The 9548-nt window shown below is 43.9% G+C and overlaps 1 protein-coding gene across 1 annotated transcript; it reads right to left on the bottom strand.

Moving 5' to 3' along the window:
• Positions 1-2735: 2735 nt before the first annotated feature.
• Positions 2736-5797, bottom strand: helt (helt bHLH transcription factor). Its single transcript, XM_052084732.1, has 4 exons — positions 5537-5797; positions 4990-5094; positions 4796-4892; positions 2736-3390 (listed from the first exon to the last, which is right to left on the bottom strand). The coding sequence occupies exons 1-4, from the start codon at positions 5705-5707 to the stop codon at positions 2870-2872; spliced, it is 894 nt and encodes a 297-aa protein (XP_051940692.1). The 5' UTR covers positions 5708-5797; the 3' UTR covers positions 2736-2869.
• Between the last annotated feature and the right edge of the window lie 3751 nt (positions 5798-9548).

The following is a 9548-nucleotide window of genomic DNA, read 5'->3' as shown; positions in this document are numbered from 1 at the left end:
AGATATTTGGCTTTCAAATCAAATGATGAATATGAGATAAAAGATCAATAACTTTTCAACTTTTCAAGTGAGCAAAAATCTTGAGACAGAAATCATGAAATGAACTGAACGTGAACAAATCGACTTCAGCAGACTCTTGCGTTCATTCATTTGAAATGCTTTTGCAGGCCTTTACCGCAGCCTCTTTCAGTTCTTGTTTATATTTGTTGGCTTCTTTCGTCAGTCTTCAATCAAATATTTAGGCAATCGATTTAATAAGCAACACCTGAACACCTTGAAACACCCGCTAGTTACATTTTCCAAAACGTTTACCCACTTAAAAATGAGTGCCTTTAAACAAAAGCTGCTCTATCCTGAATTGGGTATCTCCTGATTTTTATTCCGTGAAATAAAATTCAAACTTTGATCTGGATTTGTTGAAATACGCAATATTGATTTGAAATAGCTTCAAGCTAATTTAATTGGTTAATCAGGCAGCGCCTCTGTTTACATGACAATAAATGCAATTTCTTTTTATCCACGCTCACATTATTATTATTCATGCGATGTGTGTGTGAGGCTTTTTTCTTTTTTTTTTTTTGTTCATGTGGATGAACATGCCGAGGCCCTCGCTTCACTTTGTGTTTGCGGTCACCATTCATCCGCATGCATGGCCACTGTCTTCTTTTGGGGTTAGGGGGTGTGGGAGGTGTGGGGGGTGGTCTGCTTAATGCCGCTTAACGTGTTTTATTCAAGCATCCAGGCGAATGATGCAGGTTTATTCATATGCATCCATCACTGAGCCAGCCACCCTGAAATCATTCTTGTGTACACATATCAGCATGTGTACACAATAAGCTCTTTTTGTGTCTTTTATTAATATTGAATGCGTCTTGAGATACCACATGGGGAGACGTGGACTGTTTCATGTCTTAGGAAGAAAAAAAAATGAAAAAGAGTACAAGAAATAGCGTTTCCTTCAGAGTGAAACTTTAATTTCATGGTGTCGATGACGTTTCTTCGCAGTCACTCAAGGATGAAGCATGATTGTTCGCCTTTCAGCCTTCACTCACAATGAGGCGGCTCTCCTTTAGCTGTTTAAGCTCTCCTTTTTCCACATCCAAACGCCACGCATACAACTTTGTTATAAGAGCTGAGGAGAAACGCGTTATTCCTCCTCACAGGGCCGCTTCTGTCCCGACTGACGTGAGGACACTTCACTGTGGGATCATTGAAATAGTAAGAGCACATCACCAATTTGACGCTTTTGTGTGCATCGCTTGTGTAAATGTGTTTGTGTGAAGTGGAAATGCCATTTTGCAAGAAATAACAAAAAGACAAGAATGAACGACTTTAAAGTCGTCTTCCTTGACAAACGTACCTGTGGTCACTTTTGAGTTTCACTGGCCTGTGAATAGAACTTTATTGTTATTGTTTCATTATCGTGTTTGTTGTGGTGTACATCCGCACCGCATCATCACACCATGAGTGCAAATTGCCAAATCGCCACGCTGCGTCGGCTTGCACGCATCCGCAAGAATACTGAAACTCGGTCGAGCCCGCACATGTGCATATTGACCCAGCGCTTCACGCCAGACTAGCACCGGCCTAAAATGGAGCCCTCAGTCCCCATTTCTCCCCAATGGAACTTTACACCACACAATGGATTCACTCACAGTGGTGGAAAGGATTTACAAGAGAACTAATAGAAACTTGGGGTTTTTATTCATCCATTTTCCAAACCGCTTTATCCTCACAAGGGTCGTGGGGGGTGCTGGAGCCTATCCCAGCCGTGTTCGGGCAGTTGGCGGGGGACACCCTGAACCGGTTGCCAGCATATCGCAGGGCACACATACACGAACAACCATCTGCACTCTCACTCAACATTGGGGACACTTAAGAGCAGTGGTGGGCAAACTACGGCCTGCGGGTCGAATCCGTCCCGTTGGTTTTTTAATCCGGCCCGCCGAAGGTTGGTCCACAATTAAGGTCCGATGTGAATGATTGCATTCATTTCAATTGGACTTGTAATGACAGGCATTTCACCGCCAAGTGGCGCATTGTCTTGAAGTTGCAGAACACGGGGTGGGGGGCAATCTTTTCGACCACCTAGTACCTCTGTATCGCTCTACTTCTACTGGTCTGATCATAACCCATCTGCAGCGATGCACAGGCTAAAATAGGTCATCAACAACACCTTTGTCATTTAAAAAAAGTATATGAAAATCGTTTTTTTTAATGTACCATAGCTCATGCTGACCTGGCCCTTCTGTCAAATTTTAAAAGTCAATGCGGCCTCCGAGCCAAAAAGTTTGCCCACCCCTGCTTTAGAGTTATCAATCAGCCTGCCTTGCATAGGTTGACGTGCTAACCACTGGACTACCGGGCCGCCCCGCTGAACAAATTCAACACCCCCTCCCCGCATATTTACACAATTGTATTTTTTTTATGTGGCGTAGTTCCCTATAGGGCGCTCCTGAAAGATGTGCAACAAGAGGGACTTAAATTCAGCACTTCCTATATGTATCCTATAGATGCCCATTTAAAAGCGAGTGCTGCCTTATTTGAATTAGAAAAGAATATTTTAACTTATTTATTTTATTTGAATCTTTTTTTTATGTATAGCATTTGTTACAGATAGATGTTAAAAATCTGTACATTTTCGGAGTCGCTCCAGTAGTATCATGAGTAGTTGTTAATATTCCTGCTGCGGCTATCTAATAATCATAATGTGTATAAAAATGCCAAAGTAACAATAACTTTTCCTCCAAAAATTTATTCACATCATGTACATTTTACAAGTCCTATCTCCATCCTCCGCATTGATATAAATAAAACTACAAGGCAACAGGTTTGTGTGTGTGTGTGTGCGTGTGTGTGTGTGTGTGTGTTACATGGCGTGCTGCGCACTGTGCAAAGTGAACGTGTTGTGATGCGCGTGGCCGAGCAAATTGAAGTAGTGATGATGTTCGAGTCCCTGCACCGGCGACAAGTAACCGCCGTGCTGCTGCGCATGCGCCGCACTCAACGCTACTGCGGGCGGGTACGAGATGGCCGGCCCGCGGGACGAGCCGTGCCATGATAAGTGTCCCGGCGGACTCTGCTGCTGCTGCTGTTGGTGCTGGTGCTGGTGATGCTGGTACAGCGTGGCCTCTACGGGGCTGTGCAGAGTCTGGTGCTCCGGGGACGAGTGCAGCTGGTGACCCAGGTAGTCTGATGTCTCGGGGCCGGCGGAACCGAACACGGGATCGGTGACCGCGTGCGATTTGGACTGCAGGAAGGCGAGGATGCGCGCGTACTTGATGTCTTTGGTCTCGGCTCGGTCCTCCGTGGTCAGATAGTGGACCAGGTTCTTCATGCACTCGTGGTAGCCGTAGTGGAAGTAGTTGGCGAACTCGGTGAGCAACTCGCCTGCAGCGACGCACACGCGACAACTTTATGAATGAAACGAGCATGGCTGATGTTGTGATGAATGAATATGTGAAACCTCAGTGACACTTTTTAAAATGTCACTTTGTTGCCATTTCCTTATTATTATATTATTATTATTGGGGTTTTTTTTTCGTGGCCGTGTAATCGTTGAATCCAAATTTTCAAACACCCTTATCATATCTCCTCTCATTCTATCGTTCCACTTTGTAATATGACAACTTTTTCATGTTTGATCCACTGAAAAACGGATGTTTAATGCAGTCGTTTGTTTAATGTAGTCATCAAGGGTTTGCACGAAATAAGAATCATCTGGATCCAGCAACATTTTTAAGTAGATGCATTCATTCATTCATTCATTCATTCATTCATTCATCTTCCGAACCGCTTGATCCTCACTAGGGTCGCGGCGGGTGCTGGAGCCTATCCCTGCTGTCTTTAGGCACTAGTTGGGGGACACCCTGAATCGGTTGCCAGCCAATCACAGGGCACACAGAGACGAACAACCATCCACGCTCACACTCACACCTAGGGACAATTTAGAGTGTTCAATCAGCCTGCCACGCATGTTTTTGGAATGTGGGAGGAAACCGGAGCACTCGGAGAAAACCCACGCAGGCCCGCAGAGAACATGCAAACTCCACACAGGGAGGCCGGAGCTGGAATCGAACCCGGTACCTCTGCACTGTGAAGCCGACGTGCTAACCACTGGGCTACTGGGCCGCCCAAGTAGATGTGTAGCCTACTAAAAAAAAAAAAAAAAACCTGGACCCAGGTGCTTTTATTTCGCGCAACCACCTGATAAAACAAAGCTGACTGGATTTAACACGCAATTTTTTTCAGTGTGGGTAAAAGTGTCTTGTACCTCTCCAGACGTCATAAAACACAAAACAGGAGGACACCGATCTTTCATTTGTTATTGTCATTCTATTGTCATGTCTGCACTTTTTGTGCAGTATTTGGTTTTTTTGGGGGGGGGGCGTGTACTTTGACGTGTAAATGTAACTTTGTAATTTTTGTGTCAACTCAAAAGCTCATTTCAGAATCTGAATCTTTTTTTTTGTATCTTGTCTTTAGGTTTTCATTTTTTCACACCCGGTCACTTCATTAGGTACACGTGCAGATGTTCCAATACAAAAAAATGTACCCCCGACGTTAAAAAAGATGACTTTGAGCTATTCAACATAACATTGGTTCCTGTTGGAATTGTAATTTACTCTCGAGATGCACTGCAAAAGCAATCTGGGTAAAACCATTTTTCGCCGTGGGGGGAAGGGTTAAATAGAGACACTAAAAATAAGTCACGACAACGAACGTGTATATTATTGCCCGCTCACTATTTGTCGTTTTGAATCTCAAACGCCCCCATCGAGTTTCCCCCACTCACCTTTTTCTCTCCCTCTCGGGAAATCGGCAGAGTGGAGAGCCCTCAAATACTGCACTGTCATTTCCAAAATTTCAGCCTTCTCCAGCTTCCCAGAGTTCTTTATGGGGGAAGAAAATGACACGATAACCGTGCATGTATTGAACCAAAATCTCATTTGACGTCACCATGCGATGGGAAAAAAAAGAGATCAATACCTGTTTGGCCAGCGCCATCGGTACAGTTTTCCCCAGCTCGTTGAGGCAGCGATTGATACGATCTCGTCTTCGTTTCTCAATGACTTTGTGGGAAATGGGCGTTCTCTGCAAACACGGACAGAAATCAAGAAACACGTTTTTTTGTTTGTTTTTGTTTTATTTTTTTTTGTGGTAGAAACTGTTCTTATTTATTCCAAACAGAGAACAACGTCCACTTGCTGGAGTGGAACGAAAACGCAGTGGTGCGCGCCAGGCTGCTTTACGCACAGCTTCTGGCCAGCCTTCCTGCCTTAATTACGTCATTAAAACGTAGGGAGACTCCAGTGGCAAATGCAGTTCAAGTACATTTAGCACATTTTAAGGGACTGTATAGCCGAATAAGGTGATGTAATATGTGTGAGCGTGATGCCCGACCGACGCGAAGGAGTTGCCCACACGAAAAACATCATTCCAGCACCATAAAAATAAGCGACGATAAATATTCAAGTCGTGCAATATATTATAGCCTAACATTTTAAAAGTAGAAGAGTGACGTGCGCGTGCTTACCTTTCGTTCCTTCATTTTAGATGTCGTCGAAAGAAAATCTCGTTTCAAAAAAAAATAATCATAAAAAGGTCTCCCAAGGTGTTGCAACTTGCAGCAGACGCGCGAAGCCGTGGAAAGGAGAACGAAATGTAAGCACTGGAAAACAAGGCGACCCCTTTTAAAGGGGCTCATCCAGTGGGGGATTCGCTAAAATGTAAATTATTCCTGGCAGGGATTAGACGGGGACCATGCGTGCACACTGGGTTTAATGTGCGTTTAGGATCGGTTGGAGAAACTTTTAGGGGGGCGGTGGTGAGGGGGGGGGGGGCAGTGCTGGTGTCAGGGGGGCTAACCTGGCTTTGTTAACCCACGTGGCTGCTTGAAAGCCACGTGATTCGTCGTGGGATCCTATTTGCATTGTCGAGGGTGAGGCGGGAAAGCCTTGGAACGAAAGAGGCGCATGCATGAGCGCACGGCCAAAAAAAAACCAACCAAACAAGAATAAGAAAGAAAAACAAAAAAAGACAAGAGGGCGTCTGGTTTTTTTTCCTCACATGACGGCCTGTTTGGTCGTCCTCCGTTTCTCTCACACAAACAAACACACACACTCCCAATGTCATGTACGGCCTGTCCACTGCGGTTAGACTAATGAAATCAGCTTTAAATGGGCTGTTCCGCCAAGTTTACCAGAGCTCTTTTTTGGACACCCCTTTAGTGTCACACGATTTATTCTTGCATTTTGTTGTGTGTGTGTTTTGTTGTTCTTGGTTTCATTTTTATGCTTGATCTTTTCTTTGGGCGCAGGCGAGGGCAGGTGCATGCCTGCGTGCCTTGCGGGGGCCTGCTGGCACGCGAGCGTTGGTCCGCGTCAAGGCGCACGCGAGGACCCGCCACTGGAGACCCCTTTTTGGAGGGGGGCTCAATTTGTATCCTATTATCCTATAAGAAAATGTCCATTCAGTGCCTTGAATAGTTTCATTGGCCTAAATTTTAATAATGCTCTGCGAAGAAAGGGAGAAATAAAGAAGAATGCAGCTGGTGGGAGCGCGCATTATCCGCCGTCACCTGCGAGATGGATAGCTTGGAGACCCCTATTCATTTGCCTAATTTCGGTCAACTTAACAAACTTTGGGAGAAATTATACTGCCATTGTTGCGAGGGGTGAGGCCTTCTGATCGAATTAACAGCGTGTTTTGATCCGGTAAATGTCATTAGAAAGCGAGAAACAATCGCGTTTCAAGGCGCCCGGGGAATGCGCCAACGCGGGGACGCCAAGGCGCAAAGTGCACAAAGGCGGCTGCTGAAGGCCCTCAAAGTTTTTCCCCTCTCCAAACAAAGGGCATTATTTTATACTTGAATACATTTCGTACAACAATTGGCTGTTTGCTTCAAACATATCTGCAGCGGCAAGGTTAACAACAGGTTTATTGTGTGCGTGCACCCGGACGGCTCTCATGCGTCAAAACAAGACGGCTCGCATGCAGTCTCGCCTTTTCACGGAGCTTTTCATGCACCCCCCAACCAGACCCCCACCACTGCCCCCCCCCCCCCCCAAAAAAAGAACCGCTAGTCTATATTTGATCCCGCAAGCAATGTCAAAGAATTAAAATGAAAAAAGATTGAAAAAGAGCATGGGGAGATCGTGAAAGAAAAGCCTCAGCAGACGTCTGGAGAGTTTTGGACAGAGCTTCTTTTTCGGGGAGCACCATGGAGAGAAAGGCGCGAGCGAGCGCGAAGAGGGCATAAAATCCAATTACTTAACTGTGCACTTGTTTAAAAACACTTTCCCCCTCTTTTCTTTCAATGTGTTTGTACTTTCCAATGTGCACTTGTTGCACTCGTGTGTGTGTGTGTGTGTGTGTGTGTGTGCCGCACAACTGGAAGCATCTGCTCGTCCGCTTTGGTGGAAAAGCGCCAAAGCTGCATGCAGCCGAATAACGCGCCGCCGGTTTCGTGTGGAGTTCTCACTGCATAGTCTTTGATCACCATGAACCTCGTGAATTTTGATCTACATATCGCACGCTTTTGCAAATGTTGTCCTTTCCCCAAAATATATTTTATAAGGACGAGCTGTAAAACCATTTGGACCTGGCTTGCTGCCATATATTTACAAATGAACTTAGTCAATGTATAGAATGTTATATTCATCCCCCCACCTTTTGAATTTAATAATAATATCAAATGAATACTGAATTAAGTGATTAGCATTCGGAGTGGCAAATGCATTTTTCCTATATGACAACTTGACCGACATTTTAAACTGAGATTTTCTCATCTTGAAATGCAGTTGGCCTAATTTCTCATAAAACAATTCCTCAAACTGTAAATTTGGCATCCAAGCGCAAAAACAGCATCTCTATCAATCGAGTAATATTGCAAGAAATCAACCATGTCACCTTTTCATTATGTAGAAAATATGTGACAGATGAAATATAACGTTTGTGTATATACACACTAAAAATGCTGGGTTATGCTCCCAAACCACTTGCAGTTGTCGCTGTGGATTTTGAGCAGATGACACTCTTAACAACAGCTCGGTCAAAAATAAGACACATTGGGTCAAAAAGCATCGAACCTACTTTTTGGATTGTTCATTTACCCATGGGTCACCCCCCCCCCCCCCATATTGTTTTATTGGTTATTAATTCGACCCACCTTTTGGGCTAAATCAGAGGTGAGCAAACTACGGCCCGCGGGCCAGATCCGGCCCGTTGGTCTTTTTAATGCGGCCCGCAATTAGGACAATTAAGGTTCAATGTGAATGATTGCATTCATTTCATTTGGACTTGTAATGACATGCATTTCACCGGCAGGTGGCGCATTGACTTGAAGTTGCAGAACACAGGCTGACCTGGCCCTTCTGTCAAATTTTAAAAGTCAATGCGGCCCCCGAGCCAAAAAGTTTGCCCACCCCTGGGCTAAATAAATAACCCTAAATATTGGTTTGCTCCCTTTTTGACCCACTTTAGGTTATTTCTGACCCGACTGTTTTCATGTGTACACTCTAAAAACTATTTTGTCAAAAATAACACAACCTTGGTACAAAATAAAATAATTGGACTGACCTGCTATGTGGGCCTATTTGACACAACGTTCTGGGTTGTTTTGATAGAAAAACAAAAACCCCAATATTGAGTGAAATTGACCCAAGAACCGGGTCGGGTCCATTTTTTTTTTAACCAAGCAGTTTTAAAGGTATAAGTTACTTTTACCCAAGCTTTGGGTTCATTTTATTGACCCAATAGACTGGGTTGATGATAACATCTATCAAAGTTGGCATTTGGGTTTGGCAATGTTTTTCAGCTGTTTGAATAATGGACTAAAATAGACTTATAAATGTGGATGTCATGCACGGAGGCCCAGGGAAACAAACCTAGTATAAATGACCTTTTATTGTCATTGATATTTTACATAAATGCTTGTTACACCCTTTGCACTGTATGTGCATGTACCAATATGCGCTTTCTAACACAGTAGCACACGCTTTTATTGCTTGTTTATATTAAAGCCTCTTGTCTGCATAAGACAATCCTCCTTAAATAGTGGGGCGATGCTGGGGGAACGCGTATGACGTTGGGGAACGTGCTAACCACCCACCCAACCCCATCCTAGGTCATTGTAATTGCATTATTTTTACAGTAAGTGGCAGTGCTGCTCCCATTGTCAGAGTGTGCGCTCGGAGCATTGGCTCGAAGCGGAAGCTGAAAGTTGTATCGGGGTTTCAACCCTTGGAAAAGCTCTGCGATGCAAAACATTTTCATCGGAGCCATTAATGCTGATTTCCTCATTTTTAATTACAATAATATTATTTTACAAACCTGTTTACATTGTTGACTTCGTTTTTGTTTTGCGGTTTGAAGTAGTTTGAAGAGTGTGTTCCTGACTTCATGTGATTGATTAATTCGAATTTATTATTTATTTAATTAAATAGCTTTTTACAGTATCAGTAGAGTTTAAATCAGGATTTCATATTTGTTTGAATTTCAGGCAACTTGTTGCATTTTAAATATTTTGTGGCAGACTAAAAATAATG

The sequence above is a fragment of the Hippocampus zosterae genome, chromosome 13 (assembly GCF_025434085.1).
Source record: "Hippocampus zosterae strain Florida chromosome 13, ASM2543408v3, whole genome shotgun sequence".
NCBI classification, from domain to species: Eukaryota; Metazoa; Chordata; class Actinopteri; order Syngnathiformes; family Syngnathidae; genus Hippocampus; species Hippocampus zosterae.
The sequence above is the reverse complement of the archived record's forward strand: the minus strand, read 5'-3'. Positions and strand labels throughout refer to the sequence as shown.